At 37.3% G+C, this 26089-nt stretch overlaps 1 protein-coding gene across 1 annotated transcript in view; it reads right to left on the bottom strand.

The window, feature by feature from the left end:
* Nucleotides 1–101: 101 nt before the first annotated feature.
* si:dkey-11f4.7 (piezo-type mechanosensitive ion channel component 2) overlaps nucleotides 102–26089 on the bottom strand; it is a 74584-nt gene continuing 48596 nt past the window's right edge. The window contains exons 28-54 of the mRNA XM_036579718.1: nucleotides 24936–25032; nucleotides 24397–24556; nucleotides 23243–23332; nucleotides 23038–23114; nucleotides 22877–22927; nucleotides 21208–21320; nucleotides 20999–21119; nucleotides 20586–20657; nucleotides 19656–19822; nucleotides 19297–19490; nucleotides 18792–18980; nucleotides 17261–17518; nucleotides 15704–15962; nucleotides 15362–15550; nucleotides 13238–13442; nucleotides 11671–11806; nucleotides 10800–10947; nucleotides 9516–9730; nucleotides 6473–6631; nucleotides 6099–6246; nucleotides 3368–3556; nucleotides 3160–3252; nucleotides 2820–2989; nucleotides 1781–1897; nucleotides 881–960; nucleotides 576–795; nucleotides 102–357 (exon numbers count right to left, since the gene is read on the bottom strand). Of these exons, the coding sequence (XP_036435611.1) occupies nucleotides 102–357; nucleotides 576–795; nucleotides 881–960; nucleotides 1781–1897; nucleotides 2820–2989; nucleotides 3160–3252; nucleotides 3368–3556; nucleotides 6099–6246; nucleotides 6473–6631; nucleotides 9516–9730; nucleotides 10800–10947; nucleotides 11671–11806; nucleotides 13238–13442; nucleotides 15362–15550; nucleotides 15704–15962; nucleotides 17261–17518; nucleotides 18792–18980; nucleotides 19297–19490; nucleotides 19656–19822; nucleotides 20586–20657; nucleotides 20999–21119; nucleotides 21208–21320; nucleotides 22877–22927; nucleotides 23038–23114; nucleotides 23243–23332; nucleotides 24397–24556; nucleotides 24936–25032 (4173 nt within the window). The remainder of the gene's footprint in view (nucleotides 358–575; nucleotides 796–880; nucleotides 961–1780; nucleotides 1898–2819; nucleotides 2990–3159; nucleotides 3253–3367; nucleotides 3557–6098; nucleotides 6247–6472; nucleotides 6632–9515; nucleotides 9731–10799; nucleotides 10948–11670; nucleotides 11807–13237; nucleotides 13443–15361; nucleotides 15551–15703; nucleotides 15963–17260; nucleotides 17519–18791; nucleotides 18981–19296; nucleotides 19491–19655; nucleotides 19823–20585; nucleotides 20658–20998; nucleotides 21120–21207; nucleotides 21321–22876; nucleotides 22928–23037; nucleotides 23115–23242; nucleotides 23333–24396; nucleotides 24557–24935; nucleotides 25033–26089) is intronic.

The raw sequence follows: 26089 nt of genomic DNA, 5'->3' as shown, positions 1-26089 counted from the left end.
ACTTGTCCAGAAATGGTCAGATAAGCTCTGAGAGGGAACAGTCAATGGCTGAGATGTCTCAGATGGGAAGGCAGTAAATTAGAAAAATTGTGGTACAGTGTTCAGTCATTTTTCTTCTCCCGTGTCATTTTGATCATGGTTTCAGGCGAGCGGTATAAGAAGATGAGTTTCTCAAACAGTTGTTCCTCCAAATCCATCTCACCAGCTTCCCGGACGACAAAGATGTCAGTGCACAGTTTCAGCACCCGGTCCACATTCGGCAGCTCCTCAAACATGATGGAGCGGGATATTCCGTTAAAGAATTCTCGTACGAACTTACCAATCACCAGCACCACTGACATGTACAGCCCCATGATACTGCACAACAAAACACATAGTTAGAGGCATGCAGTATGTCAGCTGAAATATTCAGCACTTTCACTATATCAGCTAATACATTTCATTGATATTCTATAGAATAGTTGATTAGTATGGTGTTAAAGTCAACCTGAAATCAAAATGGATTTCATGTCTCTGGTCATATTAAGCATAACTTAACTCTGCTGACTTCAAGAGAAACCATAAAGTCTCCTCACCCATATCCGGCTAAGAAGCCCAGGCTGGATGGACTGACTTTGTCATTGAAGACCACAATCTCAATGTTCTGGCACCTCATTGGTGGAGGTCCTGGAGTGCACTCCTCCACCACCCACCACTGAAGCCCTCTGCCCTCTATACTCCCATTGGCTTGTCGCAGTTTGATGGACAGTGGATGGAAGAAAGCTAAATGAAGATCATCTGGGCGACTGGAATGTTCTGTCAATCAGTGCATTAAAACCATGTGATTAAACCAAGTACTTACATCATTATTGCTCATTTCATTAAAACATAAAAGACTTGCCGACAATAAGTCGATGTGCCATTTTAGCCTCTGGTCCGGAAGGTCCTCTGATATATTTAGGCAGCAGTTTGTCAATGATCCTGCAAGAAATAACAAGAAACATGAGAAGAAAATATATATATATATATATATATATATATATTCAGCTAACAGTAAAACAAAAGGGCCTGTTTTATTTTAGTCAAGTATAATGAATTTGTGCATAAATTATTTTTAACTCTATTTTAAAGATAGGTTGGTGGAAAAAAAATATTTATACTTGTTCTTCACAGCTCTCTGACTGCTTTATTGCTATGTCATATAAAATTAGTACATTTAGTACATTTTTTAATTTTTTTAATTTTTTAATTAAATAGTTCAAATGTAAACAATGTCATTCAGAATGGTTTGATAGGAAATGCTTTGTTCTAGAGAAACTTACTGAGTCAGAAGTAATGTAGTGTCGGTTCACTGTGGTTTTGGATAGTGAATAAAATATCTATACACACACACACACACACACACACACACACACACACACACACACACACACACACACACACACAGGGCCAGGGCCAGGGCTCACTGGCAGGCCCAAAATTTTATTGCACACTTCTATAACCTAAGAATAGTTCAGCTAGTTTGCACTGACGCTCCTGTAGTTACTGAATAATAAGCCTTAGTATGTAATAAGCATGGGATTTTCAGGGGTTAACATGAACATATTTGATGCCTTGTTTGAAAATCCAAATCAGCAAACTAATGTTATGATGAGTTCAGGTATGCATATATTCAAATGACCTTTTCTATCCCAGGTTTGTTTCAGGCTTGTGGAAGACACTGATTTACCATTGGAATGCATGTGACAGAGTGACAGAGAGTGACAAAAAGTGTAAAAGACGTATGTGTGTAAACACTTACACTGACTCGCTACGTGTTCCTTGGAGCATCTGCACCAGATTGTCTTTCAGCTCTTTGTCCTCATATTTTACTGTATGTTCACCAGCTGTTTCTGCATTCATCACCAGGGATGCATTTCTGTCGCAAAAACATTACAAATGTCACAAAAAGCCATCTTCTTAAAAAGCATTATTGCAAAAGTGAATGTCTAAAGCCATACACACTGCTACACATGCCATACCAACCAACGATATTCATCGTACTTTTGAAAAAAAACAATGATGGCTGAGGGCAGAAAAAAAGACTAGTACTTTGAGGAGAAACTCCAAAAAAATAGCAGAGGTCCTACTGAGACATTTTAACAAGAAAATGCTAAAGCTACACGGTGTATGATTTTTTTTCTTAAAATTGAAATTGATAGATGTAGCATTACTGAGTCAAGAGAAAAAAAACATGAAAAAATATGGAGTGAATCGCTCTGTATAGCCTGAAATAGTCATTTATTAGTCAGAGGCATCGAGTTGGACTTGGCGGCAGTTTCTTGGACCAAATCATATGTCTTTTTGTATTATTGTCACACACACAGCCTCAAAAAGAAGGTCAGACTCAATGTTTAGGTCTTAAACGCAAAATCAACATTATAGTAATGAAGATATGATGAGAATAGTCAGTAATTCACTTCCATGCTTGAAAGCACATCCAAGTTTTGAGTTATTCGAGTTCTCTTCAAATACTCTTTCAACATTCTCGCAATCATCAGATTCATCTAGGGTTAGGGTTAGGGGTCTGAAGGAATATAAAAATATTTATTTTACATGCTGCATGCATATACACATTTCCACCAGAGAGGACTCCAACTCCCCAAAACGTGCATAGTGCAGCGCTAAACTGAAATTGTAATGTAGTATATAAATCTGTGAATAAAAGCATGTTTCTCATGGGTTTCATGCAAACGTTCTGAAAACTTTCAGAGGGGTCTGTTCATTGTGACTAATGTATTTGTATTCGGTTTCATCCCTAGCAAGTGTGGGTATAAGTGTGTGTGTGTTGGTGTGTGTACCTCAGTAAGGTCCAGCGTAGTGTGACATAAATGTGTGAGGAATTGCTGAGTTCCTGAATCATGGCTTCTCTGCTGGCGGGACTGATGCTCCACAGCAAACTGGCATCACTTTTAACCTTCGCTATCACTATGTCCTCTGCCATGTAGTTTACTATGAATTGCATTGCAGACTAGTGAAGGTTAGAAAGAACAGACATGAGTGAGATCAAATAAAGAAACATCATACATAAACTTGCTGTTTTTTTTTTCAAATGATCAATTTGTAACACTTGAAATGCATTTCTCTCTAGAAATTTTGTTTGTATATTCAGTGGTCCCTGTTCTATGGATGATGGTTTACCGGGTGGGTGGCATAAACATTAGTCATCTTGTGGTACGCAGATTGAGAATAAGGCACCAGATTCTGTTCTTGGGCACTCATGGTGAACAAAGGCTGAAAAATATGAAAACACATATAAAAAGAGAAAGAGAGGAAAATAAGAAAGAGTTAAAGCGTGTCAGTAGTACATCTCAATAATACACATACTGAAACATGTTAAGTTACAAACCTCGTATCCTGCTATGCTAAGCTGGATGGAAACATCTAACGGCTGGTTGGTTACTCCAGCAACTGATTTGACCAATGACATGAAGAGCAGAGGAAACCACACAATGCAGATGAGGGCAAAAATGATGAAACCACCCATGCCATACTTCACCACCTTCTTCTTTTTCTGTCCTGGAGTATGAGGATATTTCTGTGCACAGTGATAGAGAAAGGAGAAATTACTGTACGACATCTGCTTTAATTTAATGATAAACTTAAGGACACACATATAATAAATAATTCAATATATAAATATATAAATAATTGTTTGCAAAATTGCGATTGACACACCTCTCAGGCAAACACAATCAACCTGCAGTGAGAATGCTGGTGGCAGTAAATTAGTCTGAATTATTAAACTAATAAATGGTGGAAAAGTGTTACTGAGGAACATTTTCGACTGTGTCAGTCCTGTGAAGTTTTTCTTGCAGAGGCCACATTCTGCTGTGTCTCAATGGGAGAGCAATGAAGGAGAATTAAAAGATAGTGAAACTCCGTTTGTTCAGAATGATCTTACTCAATCACAGCTCTACTTACCATATAGATGCACTTTGATGTTCAACAGTTACAGACTGTACAGATCAGACATGGCTTTGCTGCTGGAGTTTTTAAACACTGTGTCCACTTACTGTCCTTTCTATTAGACACACCTACCTTGTTGGTCCACCTTATAGATATAGAGTCAGAGACAGTAGCTCATCTGCTGCTGCACAGTTTGTGTTGGTCATCCTCTAGTCTTTCATCAGTGGTCAAAGGACGCTGCCTACAGGACACTGTTGGCTGGATATTTTATTAGCAGTGACACTGATGTGTTTAAAAACTCCAGTAGCACTGCTGTGTCTGATCCACTCACACCAGTGCAACACACACTAACGTGCCACCACCACATCTGTGCTGATAATGATCCACCACCCAAATAACACTTGCTTTGTGGTGGTCCTGGCCATTGAATAACAAGGTTAAAGGGGGATAACAAAGTGTGCAGAGAAACAGATGAACTACAGTCTGTAATTGTAGAATTACAAAGTGCATCTGTACGGTAAGTGGAGCTGATAAAATGGACAATGAGTGTAGATGCAAGGAAGTGTGCTTAATGAAGTGGCCGATTGGTGTATTTGGCGAAAGCCTGAATGTTATTAAATGTAGGCTAATGATGCTGCTGCTTCAGCGTTAAATAGGCAGTGGGGAAGTGGTATGAATGTAAAGAAGAAAAAAGTTGTAGAGATTATGTGAAATTATCTGTAAATAAAATAAACCTTGGTTTCCTAATGTTAGATGAGCCAGTGAGGTGTGTGGACCGGCCATGTGTGGCAATTGTGTTAATAAGTTTGATTTGTTTAGACGGCTTTTGCGCAGTTATCGTTAACTTTAGGGATCACAGTGAAGTATTAAACCCTGTCATGTTGGCTGACATAGCTTACATAGGATCACAGTAAAATATTTCATTTCAGTTTTCTGATGGCTGTTCTCACGTTCAATTGTCTAGCACATAAAACCGGTGGTGCAGTCATACAGTGACGTCACATGAGACAAAGTTTTGGATTAATCTATGTGAAGTATCATACTCACAGCTATGTGGCAAAACTATAAATATACAGACTTATGCTATCTCTTATCTGGGGAATTGTTTTAATATGATGCCTAATCATAAATAGCATTACAGAAAAATGGTAAGATCAGTTAGTTAACTTGTTAGCTATACTTAGCTGCTAACAGCTTGTTAATTAGTCAGATTAACAGGGCTGTACAGCACTCATATTTGTGATTGAAACATTCTTTGAATTCTTTCTATTGTTTAATTAAAATTTATTGAAAGACCTTGTGTAAAAGGCAACTAGTCAGTTCTCAAACATGTATATCTGCAGTGAACATTTTGTAAAGCCAGTTTATCCTTGAATAAAAATGTTTCAAATGTTTCAAATGTACTTCTCTGTAGTTCTCTGAACTGAGCCTTTTAGTCTGGTTGCAGGTTTTATGGCTGCTACCAGGTAGCCTTAAATTTTGATGGACGTGGCAAAAACAAATAATGCTACGTTCACATGTTGGTGTTAAAAATACCCCCCATTCCGTGTCTCATGGCTGTATACGACTGACAGCATACAGAAATATAAAGGTTGCCATGGTTACAGTGTTATCGACAAAAATAGATGATTATCAGAGGAAAGCTTTAGCAATGTTGATTTCTCATTTAAGATAGAAGGATGGCAGAAGGATGATCTGTGCTCTTTTATTTATTTATTTTTTATATGATACTGGGCAATTCTGGACTTCAACAATGGGAGATTCAGCATTCATGGCTCCTAAAAAGAAACATCTGGCATATTTCATCACTGTGGTAGATAGCAAAAGACAGAAAAATTGAATTGTTGTCACTGGTGGTGGCAGAATTTTCTACTGTGGCTCCACTGTAAACAACTGAATATCCAGCTTGTCATCATCCATCTACCACTAACATGTAAATGCAGAAAGTTTGAGGGATGTAGCAACAATAACTAAGGAAAGCAAGACTTTTTTAGAATTTTGCAAATGGTCAAACGGGCAAAGCGATGTACTTGTAAAATTAGACAGACACTATACCTGATCTTTTCATGGGAATGATCACTGTATTATTCCTCAAAATCTACTGACTATTATGCATTTGTGGTCTTCAGCATTGTGACAAAGTTAATGCTTATAAATACTTTACATTTTACCTTCTCAGACTCCCTCCAACACTTGAGAATGAAGATGTTGGCATAGATGTCCTCCACACAGATCCAGCTAGACAGACTGAGGGTGGTATCTGTCCACACCCAGTCCATCACTGCCCGCAGCTCGGTCAGAAATGGGACTAACCGAAACCTGAGACAATGGGTCAGGCACCAAGCCAAACAGAAAGTGACAGTGAAAACTAGACATGGAAAAAAAACATTAATGTGTATTCTAAGAGCTGTTTATGGTACTTCGATGGTTTTTCCTATAGCTTTCAGTCCTAAATGTTCTGTTATGGGTGTTCTTTTTCCCTAGTAATTCCATATTCATACTTCCATACATGGCTTGTGGTATAAATGGTGTGGAAACCACTTACCCTTGGAAGAGAAAGAGGTTGAGGTAGTTGTAGTTCTTAGTGAGAAAGTTGCCAAGGACTCGGTTGGGGTAGCCACATTTGATTTGGTATGCCGACAGACCAAAATAGATGCACTTCACGAAGTACCATAGCTGTGCAACTTGGTTTCTGTTGAACCTCCTGCAAAAGAAAAATGTGACAATAGACGTCCCTTTAGCAAGCTAAACAAGCTATTACAGGGACATAAGTGTTCTTAATGCTGCAATCAAAAATCACAGAAATTGTCTAAAGAGGCTTCATAATACTCTATTACCAGAAAACTTTTTAAAATGTTTCTAATATGTGGATATTTAAATTATTCAAATTTCGAGAGAAAATTGTATCCCTCACATGCTACAGAAAACCAGTTATTTTTTCACTGCCTTCTCTTTAAAAACTGAATATGGACACTGCAGTCAGAAAATGTTGAAAATATTATTAGATCTTGCTTTTTACAACCCCATTTCCAAAAAAAAAGTTGGGACGCTGTGCAAAATGTGCATAAAAACAAAATACAATGATGTGCAAATCATTTAAATCCTATGCTTCAAAGACAACATATCAAATGTTGAAACTGAGAAATTTTATTGTTTTTTGAAAAATATATGCCCATTTTGAATTTGATGCCAGCAACACGTTCCAAAAAAGTTGGGATGGGGGCAACAAAAGGCTGGTAAGGTTGTGTAATGCTTAAAAAACACCTGGTTGTTAATTGGCAACAGGTCAATAACATGATTGGGTATAAAATGAGCATCCCAGAGAGGCTGAGTCTTGCAGAAGTAAAGATGGGGAGGAGTTCACCACTCTGTGAAAGACTGCATGAGCAAATCGCATCAATTCAAGAATAAAGTTTCTCAACATAAAATAGCAAAGAACTTTTGCTTTTCATCATCTACAGTACATAATAATATTAAAAGATTCAGAGAATCTGGAGAAATCTCTGTTTGCAAGAGACAAAGCCAAAAACCAGTATTTGCTGGCCATGATCTTAGGGCCTTCAGACGGCACTGCGTTAAAACGGACATGATTCAGTAGTTGAAATAACTGCATTGGCTCAAAAAAAAATTTGAAAACCACTGTCTATGAAAACAGCTTGGCGCTGCATCCACAAATGCTAATTAAAACTCTTAAATGCAAAGAAAAAACCATATATAAACAGGACCCAGAAACACTGCTGCCTTCTCTGGGCTCGAGCTCATTTAAAAGTGAATGAGGTGAAGTGGAAAAGTGTCATGTGGTCCAATGAATCAACATCTGAAATTTTTTGGGGAAATAATGGACACTGTGTCTTCAGGACCTAAAGACCGCTCAGCTTGTTATCAGTGCGCAGTTCAAAAGCCAGTATTCATGATGGTATAGGGGTGCATTAGTGCACATGGCATGGGTGACTGGCACATCTGTGAAGGCACCATTAATGCTGAATGATATATACATGTTTTGGCAACACATGCTGCCATTTAGACAACGTCTTTTTCAGGGAAGGCCTTGCTTATCTCAGCAAGACAATGTCAAACCACATTCTGCATATATTACAGCAGCACTGCTCTGTATTAAAAGAGTCTGGGCACTAAACCTGTCACCACTGAAAACATTTGGCACATTATGAAATAAAAAATAAAGACAAAGGAGACCCTGAACTGTTGAGCAGCTGAAATCCTATGTTAAGCAAAAATGGGAAAACATTTCACTTTCAAAACTACAGCAGTTGGTCTCCTCAGTTCCCAAACGCTTACAGAATGTTGTTAAAAGAAGAGGTGATGAAACACAGTGGTAAACATGCCCCTGTCCCAACTTTTTTGGAACGTGTTATTGGCAACAAATTCAAAATGGACATATATTTTTCAAAAAACAAGAACATTTTCTCAGTTTCAGGCTTTTGGAACAATTTGATCTGAGTAATAATCTGGTAGGATGGATTCTTGATTTTTTTTAAATAATAGGACACAAAGAGTGAAGGCAAATTATTTATCCCTAGTATGTATCAGAGTATCAGTTGACCATCCTAAAGTATGTAGATGAGTTATTGTTAGTCAGGTCCAAGACAGTGAGACCAGTCACGGCCTGGTCATTGACGACTTTGTAAAGTGGTGTGAGGAGTCCTATCTCTAATCAAATATATCTAAGACTAAAGACATGATAACTGGTTTCAGAAGACACGCCCACAAGCGTACAAATATCTTGGGACAGTTATTGACTCAAAACTGAACTTTAAAGCAAATTGTTAAGCCGTGTGCAAAAAGGGGCACGAGCATTTGTACTGTTTGAGAAGACTGTCCTGTTTTCATCCTGACAAAACCATGATGACCTTCTACTGTGCTTTTATTCAATCAGTTTTAACTTTTTCTTTGGTGGTGTGCTTTGGAAACCTATCTTTAAAGAACAGAAATTCTCTGAATCAAACTGTTAAATAGTCCAGTAGGCTGACCAGTGAGTCTTAACTTAACCTAGAGTCTCTGGACACCAGACGTTGAAAGCAGATAAATGATTCAATTTTAAATGATGACTCCCACTCTTTGAACACTGCATTTCAGCTTCTTCCCTCTGGACATACATATATAGACCCAAAGTTCAGAACAAAGCAGTAAAAATATACAGCAGCCATTACTCAGATGAACAGGTTATAGTAACATTGCACAGAGAACTGGAACCTTGAGTATTTTTATGTTTGTTGATTGCTAATTGTCTGTGTTGTTAAATCTGTGTCAAGATGGATGCGGACTCGTCTACTTCAAACCACATTTACCTACAGGTACAAAATGTAACTTTACCCTAAACCCTAGCAGTACCACCACATACTTTAAAGGAATGAAATAAATACTGGTTTTAAGATTATTTACAGTACAAGATCTTTATTTCTTATTTTAAAAAATCTTTTAAAGTAAAATTTTGTCATCATATCGATGTAATTTTCTTAATTATAGCATATTTTTTCTTGATTTGAGTTATATTTCTCTTTTGATGACACTACTTTTTCTGGAGGAAAAGCTGGTTGTAATGTCATCTCTTTATAGTTATTTTTGCTGACCTTTCTGTGACTCCAGGCAGAATGAAGAACATCCAGAAGTGTATCCCAAACACCAGAACCACCTGGAACACGCACTTCCCCAGCAGGGTTTTGCGTAGATAGAGTGCACGGTCCACTACCATGGTGCCAAACTGGATGAGGAGCATGACCAGGAAGGCCTCAGGAACTTGGTCCTCTGATAAGGATTCAGTGATGTCAGCTGCAGCACTATGCTTCTGCATACATGAACAGAATGAACATACACTATGCTGTAAACAGATGCAGAATGAATAGATTAATGTTATAGGGCAGATTTACTAATGTGTAAACTTTACTTTGGCGTTGAAAAGTGGCTGTCCCGATTAATTAAAAACTGTTCTTTAGTGTCCTTTATGAAATCAAAGATGTGGTTTTGTGCCATTGCATTAGCAGGAGATTATTATAATGAACCAAAACAAAACATTTTTGCATGCCTGCCAAGTCACAAATAATTATTGAAGATTAAATTATTGTAAAAACCTAAAACCAAACTGTTTTAGTAAAACAATGTTTTAAACAGTTATTTTCTGATAATTTGTTAGCTGGCTCCTCCAGCATTTGCTGGCTGCTAATTCACTTGCATAGTGGTGCAGGGGCTAGCTTCATTGGCAAGAAAATAGTTGGTTTAGCAGACCCGTTTTTTGGAAATGCTCTTTTCTAGTTTGGTATTGTGGTCTTCCACACATCAATTAAGATCTACTCGTGTCTTCAGTTTGAGAAATGAGTAACAATTCATGCTTTTGAAATTTCTTGCAAAATTAGACAAATTTTCAGGTTTACAAATATGCTACAGCATATTGGAAAGATTTTCAGAGGTATCCTGGGCATAGTTACAGTTGCCAGGCCATGACAGACCAACGAGCTGAACCAATTTACAGCACCACCCTGAAGCTCCCCAACTGTGGGTGAAGCAGGCTAAACAAGGACCTTTCCCTGAAATTGTATTTGAGCCTCTACTTTTCCCTAACAAACAGAATAATGCCATAATAAGTTTCAGGGATCCCCCAGAATTTTGATTTTGAGACATTCAGGGGGTCCAAGACGTTAATTAGCAGATCCCAAACTCCCCCGGGCCCCCTGCATTTCTCACTTTGCCTCAGAATCATGTGCGGCTGCTCCAGAGCATCCCATTCTATAGAGAATGCTTTTCTATGGAGCATAACTGAACACTTGTGTCAGCAATAAGTAGCTGAATTCAATAATTAGACGTGGCATCTGGATACTTTTGGACATATAGTATATATCAGATAGAATGGATATCCTTACCCCAAAAGCCCAGTATCCGAAGATAATGATGATAAAGTTTACAACATCTATCAAGAACATCAGAGCGTACACATCGCACACAGGGCTGTACTCAGGGTGGATGATGTCATAGAAGAACTGCCTGATGGGTAAGTATATGTGTAGAGCACTAAAAGAAGAAAAAGAGGGAAGTAATTAAAACTGGTTCAAAAACAGTGGAAAACACCACAGCTCTAATCCTCACTGGAGTGATATTACTCAAAGGTTTTAACAGATATCAGAAGTTTCCAAAGTCCTGCACATTTTTTTAGCTCGATTTGTTATTAGTGTACTTTCTAAAAGAAGCATTCCTTCATTTTCCAGGTATAAATGTAATTAGACTGTGACAAGATAAACAGATCATTAAAAATATCTAGCACAGCTTTACATTCAGAGCCATGTCCTTCTTGTTACATGTAGTAGCAGCTGGTGGTTTGGATTTTAAGCACTATGACAGGGACAAAATATTCAAAGTGGGTGGGAGGGCATTTAGGGCATCACATTACTCATACAATTAAACATGTGGTTTTAAGACAGATCACGTGAAATATTTGTCACTTTTGTGTGGGAAAAAGACAAAGTAAAGTCTTGATTTGTTTTGATTTTTTTTCCATTTTATTTTCATTTGGCAATGCTCAATAGCTTAGGCGGATGAGCCGCCCCTAGTTACATACATTTGTACGTGTACAATTACATGTGACCATGTCTAATTTTTCCATTTTGTTTTGTGAACAAGAACATATTTATAAATACTGTAAATGTGCAGAAATGTTGCTGATTAAGCAGGATCGGTGCATCTTTAAAGATCATACATGATGTTTTAAGCAATGAAATCTGCATGCAGTTTTCTCACACTTCTATAATGGCAGCCTTAGCTTCCAGTAGTCTCTCTCTGACCCGCTGTCTGATCTGCTCTTTCCTGGATAAAGGAAACACTTTGTGTTGCCGTTTCTTCTTCTTTGAGTGATTCTTCTTCACCTGCTCAATATCTGTTGAAAAAACATAAAACACACAAATACACAAATATTAGTGTACAGCAGTGCACATTTTTAATACAATCTAGAAGCTTTCCATGCTCAAACCCCACTAACCTGGCATCTCACATCAAAAACTCATGGTACATCAGAAGCAGCAGAACAAGCACAAACTAAATGAAACTTTGATCAACTTCTAGCATCATCAAACGCAGCGAAAACTCTCTGCCAGTCCGCTCAAATCCACGAAAAGGAGATAAGCTTCTATTAAAGGTCAGAGGGCAAATTGAATTAAGATTTGCAAACTTACACCAATTACAAAAATTGGACATTTACTGTAACATTTTGCATTAGGAGACTGAATAAATCAAAACACAATAATAAAGTGGTTTGTGACTGTATTAAACTCTGTGTTCTACTGAAATTCTTCATGCAGCTTCACTGCTCACCAGCAGAGGGAGCTGCTAGCACACAGACAGAAGCAGCTGGATCTGTAAGTCAAACTACACTGAAAGTTCCAACTTCCACTTAAAACAAGTAATAACAAAGACAGCTTTGTTTATTCTATCACCTGTTGTGCATTTGTTTGTTTTAGTTTTTTAATATTTATAACTGTTTATTTAGCAAAATGAACATTATTTATACAATTTAGCTTAACATTTGGCCATATTAGTCAGTGGTGTTTCTGAGAGCCGAAGTTTACTGTTCATACTACATTGTTTATAAATTTATTGACAGAACATAACTTGTACATTCCTTAATTATTTCCTGCTATATTTAAGCTGTTTTTCATTGTTTTATCAATGTGGGTGTAATACGTTTTAACCTTGTTCTCTAATAGTCATTATTACTATGTCACAAATTCGACAGGCAACGTACTAACAAACCTCTTTAGAATGTTTGGCTGTGCAGTGTCCCATAGTACAACATGTTAGAAATATGTTAAAATAGCTTGATTTACTTAATGAAGATGTTTGTAACTAGTTTACTAATTCTATTACATTTTATTTATTTTTCATTACATCAAACATACTGTATGACAATACAACATTTCTTCAGCCTTACAATTCAACAAATTGCAATCAGTTCTGCCAACTGTCTTTGCTTTCATCTCTTCTGGAATAAATGATCATTTAAAGGGGAATTCTATCCATTTTTCAAACTTTGACTAGAGAGACTTTCACAGAGATATTTAGAGATATATAGAAAGTCATTATATGAATACACTGCCTGATGCATAGGACAATGTTTTACTATAATTCTGACATAACCTTTTGGGGTAAAACTTATTTTTTAAAATCCATTCATGGTGGAGAGGTACATGCAGGGTGCTGTGAGGCAAATCAGTCCCCAAAGAATTTAATCTTTCAGATTTAGCACTATTTTATTGTTATTACCATTACATGCCAATATTCATTTTACATCACACACAACACACAAACACACCATGGCTATCAGAACTCTCGCCACCCCTCTGCCTGCAAAAAAGAGAAGCAGTGGAGGTCTGGAGCGGAAGGAAGAGGAGTCGTCTTCTTGTCTCTCCCTGCTCTCCTCTTGTCACTCCACTCTGCCTCTTCTTCTCTGTTTTCTTCTTTAGCTTCTTAAAGAAATCAGGCATCTCCACCTCTTTGTTGTCCCAGAGTCCATGACACTGCAAATCCAGCAACAAACACATGCACATCTTTTGTCACAAATGTAGAATGTGCTTAAGGAACTAATGCCATTGTTCAAATGTAGTCAATGGCTAGACTGGGCTAGTGATAGATAGAGCAAGTCAGCTTGCGCAACTTCGTTCATTTAGTTAATAGCTATGCTCAAATGTTGTCTATATAAACAAGATGATTTACATGTGTAAACACATGGTAATGCTGATCTAACAATCAAAGAAGACATGTGCTCATTATCCACTGCGATAAAATGCAGAAAAGTAAACTGATGGACTCAAATGGACTCAGGTTTGGCAGTCGAGCCGCTGTGCTCCAGTTTAAAACTGCCTCCAGGAGGGCTTGATGGGTTTTTAGGATAAAACTCAAGCATGTCTCAAACTAGCAAAGTTTTTATTGTAGTTTGTTGGCGAGTACGCAAATTACTCTAAAAACCTCATCTCATCATGTGAAAACACACTGTAGGTGTTATGCAACATCATAACAGTTATGTGACTGGAATTTTGGACCTATTTGTCCAGCAAAATGAATTGCTCCCGGATATCAGGACTATCATCAAAAATTCCCAGCAGAAATATCCTCAGACACACCCAAGAGAGAACTAGAACGAGGAACTATAGTTGTATGCGCCATGAATGTAAGTTAACACATCATCTACAGAGAACAAGCTACTATACATTTTAATGCTCAATTACTGTTGTTTTGTTGTTGAATTTAACATATTGGGAAAAATATAAAACATAGGATGTGGCCTGTGCTAACGTTATGCCACATTTTAAATTTTATGGGTTTTTTTCAATATATTAAACTCAACAAATATATAGAAATAGTGCACTGAAATCCACAATAAAGCCATTTGTTCTTTGTAGAGGATATGTTAATTTATGTTTACTTCAAATCAACAAAACATTTGACTGGGTGTTCAATCTTTTGCATACAATTGTATATCTAAAAGACATAAAAGTAAAAGGCAAAAGTATGACAAAAGTAGTGCACCTTATAGTTGACCACACTTGTTTTAGCTGAAGAGTCTACCACTTCTTTTTGTGAGTTTTGGTGGAATGTCCATCTGTAATTTTTCTGCCAAATCAGTATGAGGAATTTAAAGAAAACTAATAGTTGAATCGCTAACAGTCTTTGCTGTTAGGGATTCAACTTTTCAGCTCTTAATGCAATTCAGACAATACACAGACACAAGATCTCTCAAACTACTGTCACTGACTGACAGTCTTTAAACCTCACTGTCAATGGTATGCTGACTTTGTCTCATGAGGTCTTTCCTTTTATAAAAGTAAAAATAGAAAAATAATATATGTTTATGTCTATATTGTCTCTGATATATTTATCCACCTGAAGCTCATTAAAATCTACAAGTATATTAACTGTAAAAGTGATCTAAAAGAAAATGTTCTACACTGTTGGAAATGAAGGTACTGTGCAGGTACACTTTTCGTTCATCACGGTACAAACAATGTAAATGTTCCCTCAAAGGTACAACAGTGGTTTTTAAGGTATAATTGTGAACCTTAAATTAGTTTTTCCAGGGGAAAAGTAGGTATTTGTACCTTTTCATAGCCTAATGTTTTAAAACAGAACAATAACATAAAAAGGCTGAAGTGAGACTGAGTGTGTGGAGTCAACACAACTTAGAAAACATTTCATTGGATTATGGTACAATTATGTTCCCTGACTAAAAATACTGAAATGTACCACTGAGGGTACCACCCCAGTGACAAGAAGGGTGCTGCCCCAGTGACAGTTTCATACCTTTATATCTGAGAGTGTATACACTATCTTATAGCTCTAATCATGCATTAAATCTGTACGCTACTTTAAGTGCAAATTGAGAAAAAAATATGTGATGTGTACAATATGTGATTTTACAGAACCAAAATGCCAGCATCACCTTGAGGATGGAACGATGGAAGAAAAGAGCGAGCAGCTGGATGAGGTCAAACAGAACGTAGCCATCTTTCTTTTCCACTCCCACAATGTTGGGCAGGGCGAACGGACGCTCTGCGTTAATCCCACGATACGCAGAGGTAGTCCATGGAAAGAAACCAAACTGGAAGAAGTACTTCACTACAACAGTAAGCTGAAAGACAGAATAACACAAATAAATAGAGTAGAATGAGTCATAGGTTGCACGGTAAGTCTAGCTCGCACAAACAAATCCCAAAACTTGACAATTTAGGGGACTTAGATAAACTATGTCAAGCTTGTGGTGGCCACATTTCTCTGTTCTAACCTCAGTGTAGATGATGGCGGTCATCCAGAATCGCTTGGTGGGCCGTGGCACGGATAGCATGGCCCAGAGGAAGATGAGGATGGGGAGGAAGAGTGTGAGCAGAGAGGCAGACACCATATGGTTGAGGATGATGACGAAGTAGCAGAGCATCTCTGACTGGGAGACCATGGTGTTATAGAGGGCGAAGATGAGTCGCAGTTGACGTGGTAAGGAATGGTAGAACTTATCAGACTCGTCGATCTCTGGGATCTGAAACATACTTTGGGTGTGGGAGCATGAATAAGCTTTTTGCTGCTAATGACAATAATGAACATCATGTTGATAAAGGGGTAAATGGCAAATAAAAAAAGTTTTCAAAATGCTAAAAAAATAGAATGTGATGTGTATTTTTGTCTCTGCAAAATCTATTAAATGTATTGATTTGTTTCATATTAATAAAAATATATTTAAAGTTACTTACCACTACTGAAAACATATAAACTACTCTTTGTATTTGGACAACCATATACACATTTGTCCTTGGGCTTATAGTAATTTTTTTATTTTTTTTTAATAAATAAACTTTTATAATTATAAAAATATACAACATATAATTGTAATAAAAGCACGTTTTCATGGTTTTCCTGGGGTCACACCACCTGACTAGTAAGCTGAACCAATCTAACCCTGACTCAAAAACAACATTTTTTAATATTTGTGAAAGAGCTACTGACCTCAGCATCACACCATGAAGTTCTCTTGGGGGTTCATTTATGTTGCAATACCCTGCCCACTTTTTAAATCAAATATTCCAGTTTTAGATTTGTAACTATTAGTTATAAATTTATACATCTCTTTTTATGCATGTCACTTTAGGAGACAGATGAGTCTGAGTGGATTTTTGTTTACCTAGACATCAGCGAAGATGCAGAAGTTCAAGACAAACAGTTTAAGTGGTTTACAGAATAGATAGCTAAGTTCTTATTATATCGCTAAAAGTTGAAATTCCACTGTGAGTGAAATAACTTTGATAGGCAAACACAAATGCCATTCAGGACTGACAACACAGCAAGTTATTTCAGTATTTTATGTTAAATTTGTATAGATTTTCAGCCAGTCTGAAGTTACAGGAAGCAACTAAACTGTTCAACTAGCTTGCTGTCTCTGTCTCCGTCTCTCTGGTCTGTAGTGGGCAAACAGACTAAGGACATGTCTAGATTATTCACCTCAGTGTTGTTCAACAGTCAAAACTGACAGACAAACAAATTCCCACAATGTAAAAGGCATCTTGTAATAAAAAATAGGGGGAAAAATAAAAGTGAAAATAATTGGTGTTCTGATTTGCTGGTGTATTCCCTCATACTCCCTTAATACTTTTACAACATCTACTTTTTTAATGGTAAATTTTAATTCATTATGGAAATGAGAGTTCATATATAAAGCTCCATTGGGCCTCATCTACTCCCCTGTTTATTGTGTCCTGTGCTACTAAGTGTTTGGTTTGTGCCAGGTACACAACTGACACAGCATATTTGTGATTTGTGAGACATAGAGAAAGAGGTGGAATGTGTATCTCACTTGTTAAGCAGCAGTTCGCTGGCAGTGAGGGCCCTGGTCTCCTGACTAAGTGCCTGAGGTTCTGGAATGTTCTCCCTCTTCGGCACCATGGCCAAAGAGTCCAACGACAATGACTTAAGTAAAACACGTTTCATTTCAAAGTGATCTTCTCCTTGTTCCTCTGCCTCATTTTCTTCTTCTTCCTTCTTTTCCCATTCCCTATCCATTTCATCTTCTGCCTCTTCATCCTCTTCATTTACAGCAGACGGTTCATCATGACTTCAAAGAAAAAAGAACAAATAAGAGAAAACAGAGCTGTAGAAGAGCAATAGTCTTAATCCTAGAATAGTGAGATGTTTGCAGTTCTGAAATTTGGTGTCAGTTACACGACTTACAAAATCGACATTTTGCCCTGAACTTCTGCATCATACATTATAAACATTATAAACACACTCATATATTTGCCAAAGTTCAAAATGCTGCTCCTCCATCTCTGTGTATACATGTCTCTTGGTCTTTTTTCTCTCTCTCTCTTATTTTTCTCATTGGCTGTTGCTTGAATTGCTCGCTCAGTGACATCACTGACAATCCCACCCTATATGGTTTGTGAATGTTTACAGCTGTAAAAATCAAACATGTTACTTGAGATCTCAATCAGCTAAAGACTCATTTCCCCTCTCACACTACCAGATCATCCACACTGTCAGGTGCTTCTGTTTGAGGTGCTGACCTGGGATTTTGCTTTTAATTGTCAAAACTGTCAGAATGGCTTCAGTGAATGAAAAGACCTAAAAAATCATCAGTCATCAGGTGCTTCTGTTAGAGGTCCTGACTTAGAAATTCACTTTTTTTGTTTACACATGCTGAGTAAACAAAATCAAAAAGACTGGGGCTGGGAGAGTGTATATTAAAGTGGTAGGCAGACAGCTTCCAAAGTATCAGTTTGGCTTTACTGATACATATATTTAAAGCTGATTATTCTTATACACACACACACACACACACACACACACACACACACACACACACACTATCTAAGCTGCTTATTCTCAGCACTCATTGGGCAGAAGGCAGGAAACACCCAGTACAGGCCACCAGTCCATCACAAGGCACGCACACACACTAACAACTAAGGGCAATTTACAATCTCTAATTTGCCTGACTGCATGTCTTTGGACTGTGGGATGAAACTAACACAGACATGGGAGAACACGTAACACACAAAAAGGACCCTGGTCACCCAGCTAGGGAATCAAACCCAGGCCCTTCTTGCTGTGAGGCAACAGCACTACCCACTGCACCACCCCTTTACCTCAATAGCAACCAAGTAAACAATAGTTTTGCCTCACCAAACATGCAATAGCAGTTTCACTACTAGAAGTGTAATTCTCCGTGTTTTACACCATTTCTGAATTCCGGGCCAAAGCTCTACAGAGATTAGTGCTTTAAAACTTCTAACAATCTGTGTTCAACTCATGATGGTCTTGCTAATTAGCTGACAAGTTGAATCAGGTTTGTGTAATGAGGCAAAAACTCATAAAGCAGGTCGTACTCTGGCAGGTGACTCTCTTGGTCAAATGATGTCATATCTACATTAGCACATTTCAGGAGTTTCCGGCGTAGCTGTTGAGCTGTGGGTTGAGAGATGTGTTGATCTGTTTTGGGTGAAGCTGAACGGGGTTCATCAATGTCATCTTGAGTAGGCTGACGTGACATCAGCATGGTCTCTTCGGTCAAGCAGCTAAAAAACAATCATACAGACATTCATGTACACACAATGTAGTATGTCACTAAGATTTAAACTATGGATGATCAGTTCTGGTCCTGGTGAATCAGTGTCCAGCAAGGTTTGGTGATTTGACTAAACTCAGCAGTGGTTCTGGTTGAGTTGGGAAATAATCAAACTATGCTGGACCCTGGTTGGACACACATGATTTAAACCAAAATAAATGTTACTTTTAAACAAACATACATCAATCTATATCTAAATCAGAAAGGTATTTGTATGTAATAAAACTAAACAAATTTTTAAAAAGGTTTTTTCATATAACTGGCACCTGGAGACACTGCTACTCCAGGACAGCTTGGAGTTAGCACTCTTTAGTTTGGCATAGCCACGAGGCGTGGCAGGCAATGGTGGTGGTGAAACAGAAGGTGTAGCTAGCTCCTCATCCAGCAAGATCTGTGTGCTCTGTCTGGACAGATGGGTCTGGTAGAACTGAAGGATACTGTCATGGGTGACCTCCCTGCCCTAAAGACAGAGAGAAAGAGACAAAAGGAGAGAGAAAAGGAGAGATCAAGAGACAAGGCTTCAGCTTGTAAAGCATCTATCAAGTGACAAATCATAACTGAAAAACAACATTTTCATTTCATATCAACATACTGTGTATCTCTAAGACTGAAGCTAATCATGCACCTTGTTCTGCTGCTGGCTCAGCAGTGCTCTCTCCAGGCGCAGCACCTTAGAGATGTCCAGATTGTCCTTACAGAACGAGTTCAAGCCTGCTGTCAAGTCATCGATGAGGGACAGAAGGAAGATCCAGCTAAACCTCAGAAAGTCAAAGATCCGCTGGTAAATGTGTTCTATAAGAAGGAAAATAAAGTTGTACTTTAATCAAATCTTCTATATACACTGATTTTAAAAATATAAGACGAGCAGAAAATAGGGATGGGTGATATGGCAAACAATGTATTGCCATTTTCACTATTCATGATAAACATCACAATTACTGTTGTACAAAACAAACATAAATTGCGATGACGCTCCGGCATCAGAAAAGATTTCGGTGGCTTTTACCTAATAAAAGCTGATGTGTATTGGTCCAATTCAAGGCAATATATGTTGTTTTACCTTACCTGTACTCTGAACATTAAAACATGTAAAATAGCAAAAAATGATTTTATGCAACAAAATTGACTGTTGTAAATTCCCATGCTAATGTGCTCAGTGCTAATTACACATCATGTTCACTCAAGACAGCTAGGTGGGTGGTCAGGGTAAACAAAACTGTGTTTGTACCTTTTTTGATTGTAAGCAGATGAAAGTATTGAGTATGAAACCTTTTAGGTGTACCTGTGTAAATGTGTACATGTGTAAATGGAGTACCCAGTCCTATTTTTCCAAGTTATACTAAGATTTCTAGTGTCCAGCCACACGTTGCATGCAATCCCACATTTCTACCAGAGAGGTCTCCAAATCCCCAAGCCTTACATAGTGTAGCTTTAAGTTGTATATCAGTTACACTGTAACTCTATTTTAGCTGTGACTTTCTAACATTTCATTATATGTTGTTTGTATCATTCACAACTTCAAAAGCACTTCACTTCAAGTATTTGTTAATGATACCTTTCCCTTCTTCCTCTGGTTCAGGGCTGGCTTCATCCAATTCATCCTCACTGGACGCAGCTCTTTCTATGCCTGTAAACGTAACCACACTACAACATCCTTATAATACTTCTTTTTGCTTCTGCATATAGTTTAGTACAAATACTTATAACTTACTTGAACCTAACTTTCTAGAATAGCATTCGAGTAAATGTGCAATTTTTCCAACAGACTATAAGACCCTCCATTCCACTGGAATTGTGTTCACACAATTCAGATTTTGACAAAATGTAATGAGCAGTATGGCATCTGGGCCATGTCTGGATCAGTACTTTAGCACAGTAATGCTATTTAAAGCAGAAGCATGTAGTTTTGGCTTATTTACAGTTATTACCAAGGGTATCTACACTAATGCGTAACTGTATATACTGTACCCCGCTCTCTTTGCAGCTCTTTCTTGGCTCTCCTCCTCTCGACTCTCCTCAGCTGAGCTTCCTCCCTCTCATGACCCCTGAGCGCAGCCTTGGATCCTGCTACCCAAGCCTCGTAGGCCAACTGTGGAGGCAAAATAGGAGAAATCTCAACTGGAGAAATGAATTGGTGTGTGATGGGTTTTTAACTTTTTCTTCTTGTTATTTTTAACCTGAAAGGCAGATTTTTTCTTTGGAGCAGACTCTTCCTCTTTTTTCTCCTCCACTCCACATTCCTCTTCCTCACTGTCACTTTCAAAGAGGCGATACTCACAGGAGTCCCAGACTACATTTTCACAAACACACACACACATACACACACACATTAAAACAGTGAAGTCTGACTAAGATTTTTTTATTTTCTAAGAGAGGCGCTAATTACTAACAGTCTACTGACACTTTGTGCTGGTAGACATGGCCACTTTAGTAAGAACTAGGCTAAGAACCAAGAACTAGGCCTGTCACAATTATTACATAATCGCAGTTATGTGAAATGATCATAATTATTTAAGATGATGACAATTATTTAAGTTGACTGCAATAGTTTTCCACAGTTGTTAGATTTCCCAGTTGTTTTATGCTGCAACAAGCAAAATGTTAATTGGGTGCAATGGGTTGGGGCAAATAAATGTAATTTAAAGCAGTCTATGCACAGATCATGAAAGGTATAAAAACCAAAAAAAGTTCTAATTTTGTGTACTAACATATTGAAAGGGCAGCGTGAGTCATGCTTGTTTATTTGCTAGCTATATATCTAATTCTGATGTTTTTAGCATATGTGCAAACAGAATGATTGTTTTTTTGCTTATACTTCCACTCAAGAAAACCTGTTGTCTTTCTGCTATTTTCAATTAAATACAGGGTTTAAATGATTTGCACATCATTCCGTTTTTATTTACATTTGTCTCAGCGTCTTAATTTTTTGGGAAAAGTGGTCGTATGTTATTTCAGAATAATAAGTAATTATTTAGAGAAAACAAGACATTTTTTCGACATGTCCGAAATTTTACAAGTAAGTGATTCTGTTGTGACTATGTTTTAAAGCATATGCTCATTTTAGGCTGGTGGGATGAGCTGTCAAATCATTATTTTGGACATTTTGATGAGTATTGTAAAATGTGCTCAAAATATTAGGAAATTATTCATGTAAAACATGATTTTAAACATTTAAACTAACTTTAAACATAATTAAACCTAACTGTTTGTCTCGTAATTGTCTGTCTCTGAGCACAAACAATGGCAACCACGTTAGCAGCAAAAAGAAGACAAGCATTTTACAGGCGTTAAACAGCACACAGTCAGTATTTACTATCAGTCTTGATAAACTCCTCATGGACGTTAAAGAGCTGTTGCACCTGTTTAATACATTTCAAGAGCAACTTTCTCATCTCAAAATAGAAAAAGCTATACTTTGTAAATTTGGGGGATTTGAGATTTGGAGATCTCTCTGGTGGAAAAGTGTAACTGCATGCAAAGTGTGGAAGAACATTGTGTATAATGTGATAAGTGAATTATCTACTTTTGTCATTATATCCTTATCAGTATAATGCTGATTTTGCATTTGAGACCTAAACATTGAGCTGTGTTTTTTATGCCTTTGTATGACATTAATATAGAAAGACGTACAACATGGTCCATTTTAGGCTTTACAGGGTGACTTGTAGCAGGGCACATACACCAATTTTTTGTGTTTTTTTCCTACTGATTCAGTAATGCTATTTCATTCAATTGTAACAATTGTAAATAGTGCATCTATAGTATATATATATATATATATATATATATATATATATATATATATATATATATATATATATATGTATATATATACTTAAAACTCACCTGAGGGGCGAGAGACCCATGGCTTCCACCATTTCCCCTCATCACCCTCCCCTGGAAAATATCATCTTTACTGTCTAATAATCACACATTCATTTTCATAAAAAGCAATTCAGAAATGTCAGGGAAGAGCATACTGCATATTACTGACAACAACAACCAACCTGTTGGCTCTGTGTCACTTTTTGGTTTAGGGTCGTGCGCTGGTTGACTCTTTTGTTTTGACTTTATTTTCTCCATCCTAGAATACAAGTGTAATCATTTTTAAACAATCTACACACACACAAACACACATCCATGCACGCACACACACACACACACACACACACACACACACACTCACACACACACGCACACACACACACATACTGTTTCTTCAGAAGTTTCACAGATTTCTTCTCCATCTCCAGCCTAGCTGCCACCCGTTTCTTCACTTTGGCTTCAAACAGCTCTGCACCCCTTTAACACAAGAACACATTCATACAACTATACATCTATATATATATATATACCTTCACCTGACTATTTCAGCTATTTCACCACTACCAAAATGCCTGAAAATTTAATGTTGTGCTCTTTTAAAATCTGGGTTCAACATCAACTTTTTCCAGACCAAAAATGTACTGTACTGTCCCGAAAAGAGATTATAGATTATACTGGCTCAAACTAATTTTTGCTTTTAAAAATATTATTTACATATTAATTAGCAGAAGTACATGTTCTTCCTCAGGGCAAACTATTTATTCTTAAGCTATTATTATAATCATTATTATTATTATTATTATTACTATTATTACTAATATTAGAATTATTATTATTATTATGTACTCTTACTCTTCAGTGGAAAGTGGGAGTCATGTCATAAAGCAGAAGTTAGGAACTTTCTCAGCTTTCTCACCTGCTTTGTCTCTTACGCCCTCTTCGCTAGCATTTTGAATGATGCCTTGTGCTACACACAACAGTAACAAACAAAGTGATTGGCTAGATTTAACTAACTGGATTACACCATTTTTCCTGGGGTGAGGAGGTGTTCGCAAATGAAGTAAATGAGGGCAATATCAAGTATGTTGTTCACTGAATCGATTGTCCCCAAAAATATTAAAAAAGTCAGCAAGTAGTTTTCAACATTGCTGTCCAGAAGTAGCATTTTGCTTGCACTGGGCAATTAGACATTGTTAACGTTGAACCCTGTTTGAAGGTTTAACATATATAGACCATCAGAATACTGAAAACTGAAACTGGACATCTGAGATGTGAAATAAGGTTTTACAGACTGATGAGTCTTAATTTCAGATCTTTAGAAGTAACAGAATGAACAGCATGTGTGCCACAGCAGCAATGAAAGACTACTTGAACCCTTGTCTACAGCAATCAGTTCAGTATAAGTGCACAACTGATGATGTATAACTGCAGTCAGCAATTTGTTTTTGATTGAAGGCATCATAAGTGCTGAGAAAAATGAATTTTAAAGCATCACACAGTACCCTCTAGAAAACATCTTACTCACTTAGTTACTTTCTCACCTGGAAGCAAGGATCTTCGAGGCTCTAAGGTCAGACACAACATACAGGAAGTAGTAGCTGAGGAATATTCTCCTTTGAGCCAACAGAGCAGCAAAACAAATCGCATCCCACACAATACCAGCCTCTCCTGCTGGCAACTCACACTCATCATCAGGTTCAGCTGTGCATACAAACACATACACAAACAAGCAGCACATATAGAGAGATGTGCATGCAGATGTGCTACATGTGCAAACAGACATACACAAAAAACATACTACATAAAGACAACCAGAAAGAACCATAAAGCACTCAACTGTTAAACATTACACTAGCTTGTTTGGTGAGGTGTGAATGCCCTGGTGGAAATGCAAGAGTGGCTTTAGCAGTCTAAAGTGCTTCAACATTTCAAATGGTTGATATGGTAACAGGCCACTCTTTAAACATCAAATACTATATTTAATCAAATTTCTATGACTATGACTAAAATTGACCTGAACACTCCATACTACTGTTATAACGCTGATACTGTAGGATAATGCAAGGTTATTGTCACTTACGCACATCGTAGCCTTTAATAGTGCAGAACATGCTGAAAGCTTGAATAAGCCAACAGCCATTCTTCAGTAAACTGTCCAGATAAGCACAGGATCCCAGCTAGAGTCACACACACAGACACACATGGTCTTTAACATCAGTGGATGTTACTATAACTTACAAAGCTTTCATGTATTCCGTCTTTTTTGTGATCAAAAGTTTTTATTTGTTTTTTATCTTTCCAATCAAGATATTTCAGTACAAAACTATGGGCATATCTAGGGCCAAATAAATAAATAAATAAATAAATAAATAGGGCAAAAGGGGAACTCTCAGGGCTTTCTAGGTTTAGAGAGAAGACCTGAAAATTTGTGGGAACTAAAAATGCAATTTTTATTTATCTTTAGTTTAATAGAATCATGTTTGTACGTAAGTTCTGCAAGTATAACAGTACTACTCTTGTTTAATTAAGTACAGGATGGAAACAAACAGGTTAATTTCTTAAAACACCAAGCAGAAAATTGGCCAATCATTAATTGTTTTTCTCTGTGGTCTCTGGGTAGATAGGGCTAAGCGAGCTCTCCTAATGGTTAGGCCTTCAAAAGCTGAAGAGAAGTTCTAATGCAGATGAATCAGCCAATTATTTTTTGAAATACAATTTCGTGAGAAAAAAAAAAAGCATAACTATAGGCCTTCTAGAAGTCCCAGATACATCACTGACTGAATACGGATGGCAGCCTAATCAGTGGGGTGTTAGAAATGGAAAACAGCAGCAGCAGCTCTATACCATCTTCTCTACTAAAAGAGTCACTGTGAAACTGCTACAAGGTAAAACATATGTTAATATGTCTGTCACAAGCTTCATGAAAACATGGATTGTTTTTAGAAGCTTCAAATGTCTGTGTTTATTGTACTGCATTTTTTTTTTATTTCCGTTACACATTGAACACTGCAGCAGGTAAACTCTGGTGCCTAAATGATTCAGAATGTAACTGCTGTACCTTTTAAGGTTATATTAGATTCTGTAGGAGGACTGACATCTGAACCTGAAACTGCTTACGAGCATGGCTATTTATCCAAGGAATTTAATAAAAAATTAAGCTGCTGATCAAGCGTTCATCACACTTTTAACAAACAATTCCCCATGGCTAAAAGACAGTAAACGTTACTTGTGATG

This window comes from Colossoma macropomum, unplaced genomic scaffold, assembly GCF_904425465.1.
Source record: "Colossoma macropomum unplaced genomic scaffold, Colossoma_macropomum, whole genome shotgun sequence".
NCBI classification, from domain to species: domain Eukaryota; kingdom Metazoa; phylum Chordata; class Actinopteri; order Characiformes; family Serrasalmidae; genus Colossoma; species Colossoma macropomum.
The sequence above is the reverse complement of the archived record's forward strand: the minus strand, read 5'-3'. Positions and strand labels throughout refer to the sequence as shown.